At 57.5% G+C, this 1,373-nt stretch overlaps 1 protein-coding gene across 1 annotated transcript; it reads right to left on the bottom strand.

Moving 5' to 3' along the window:
- Positions 1-8: 8 nt before the first annotated feature.
- On the bottom strand, positions 9-1,367 carry LOC111534107 (neuroligin-3). The gene is made up of 2 exons (XM_031935008.1): positions 1,249-1,367; positions 9-1,166 (listed from the first exon to the last, which is right to left on the bottom strand). The coding sequence occupies exons 1-2, from the start codon at positions 1,365-1,367 to the stop codon at positions 323-325; spliced, it is 963 nt and encodes a 320-aa protein (XP_031790868.1). The 3' UTR covers positions 9-322.
- Between the last annotated feature and the right edge of the window lie 6 nt (positions 1,368-1,373).

The following is a 1,373-nucleotide window of genomic DNA, read 5'->3' as shown; positions in this document are numbered from 1 at the left end:
GAGTGTCTGTGGTCAGGCTCAGGGAGCTGGCTTCAGCTGCTGTTTCATGGGTCCTCAGTTTCCCAAGGACTCATCTGCGTCCCCATTTAAAGGGTTTGTTCAGGTTTACTTCCGTATTTGTGTTTTTGTACATGCGGGTGCATGTCCACATCTGTCTATGTTTGTGCGGGTGGGTCTGCTGGAGGGTGTGGGTGCGTGCGTATACATATATGTGTGTGCGTGTGTGTGTCTGCATGTGTGTGTGTGTGTGTGTGTGTGTGTGCATGTGTTCCTGGATCTGGGAGGGAGGGAGCCGGGAGATTGGCTGTGCTCTGAGCTGGAGCTATACCCGGGTAGTGGAGTGTGAGTGGGGTAGCCCGGTACTGTTGAACCCTGCAGCAAAGGTGTTATAGGGGTGCAATGTCTGCAGCCCTACCAGGGAGTTGGGGATCATAGTGATGGTGTTGGGGGTCATGAGTGGGATGTCATCTGGGGAGCGCCGCAGGGTCAGGGTGTAGTCGGGCAACGCAGTGAGGCGCAGCGTGTCATGGGGGGGACCGGCCTCACACTCGTGGTGGGTGGGGCCCAGTTGTAACGCTGCCAGCTCCTCCTCTGGAGCAGCTCCCAATTCTGGGGCCCCGGCTCCCCGCTGAGGGCTAGGCTGCCGCAGGGGTTCCTGGCGCCGTTTGTCCTTACGGTAGTAGAGGGCAGCGAAGGCCAGAACGTTAAGGAACAGGAGGGAGGCCCCCACGGCGATGGTGACACTTAATTCAGTGGAGTAGTCACGAGGGTTCTCCACCAGGAGTGGCCCTGCATCCTGGTCCCCGTTCCAGGACCCCTGGGCATTCTCGTTGCTGTAGGCAGGTGAGATGGCTGGCCGCTTGGTGCTCCAGGTCTTGCCATTGGGCCTGCGGGTGATGTGGGAGCTGTGGGTGGTATCCGGAGGCGGCACTTTGGTGGTGGTGGACGTATAGTGGAACATGTCATGCAGGTTGTATAGGTGGGGCACCAAATGTTTCCAAAAGGCCACTTTAGTGGCCCGGTAATGATCTCGGACCCTTGGTTTCAGCCCGATGTGAAGGTAGAGCTGGTCTCGGGGATTGTATTTGGACCAGGCCACTTCCTCAAAGCGGTTGGCCTTGGTGTGAATGAACTTGGTGTCCTGGGGGACCGGCTTGTTGGGATCCCTGAAATACCACATGGAAATCTGGGGTCACCACTCTATCTGGTTGAGGAAAAGGCCCAGCATGTTTCCTGTGACAGCCAAACCTCTTTCCCAGTTCAGAACTTCCCACCGTTTCCATCTTTTTCAGGGTCCCCCCCTGCTCTGCCCACACCTGCTTCTTCCCCAGGGCCTGAACGCCTATCTCCTCCTTCCCGGCACTCATCCTTTA

Source organism: Piliocolobus tephrosceles, unplaced genomic scaffold (assembly GCF_002776525.5).
Source record: "Piliocolobus tephrosceles isolate RC106 unplaced genomic scaffold, ASM277652v3 unscaffolded_10708, whole genome shotgun sequence".
NCBI classification, from domain to species: domain Eukaryota; kingdom Metazoa; phylum Chordata; class Mammalia; order Primates; family Cercopithecidae; genus Piliocolobus; species Piliocolobus tephrosceles.
The sequence above is the reverse complement of the archived record's forward strand: the minus strand, read 5'-3'. Positions and strand labels throughout refer to the sequence as shown.

Excerpts from the sequence above, each read along its gene's own strand:
- LOC111534107 (XM_031935008.1), bottom strand. The coding sequence starts at position 1,367 with ATGAGTGCCGGGAAGGAGGAGATAGGCGTTCAGGCCCTGGGGAAGAAG. Across the intron at positions 1,167-1,248 it reads AGTTCTGAACTGGGAAAGAG|GGATCCCAACAAGCCGGTCC; the intron begins GTTTGGCTGTCA and ends GTGGTATTTCAG.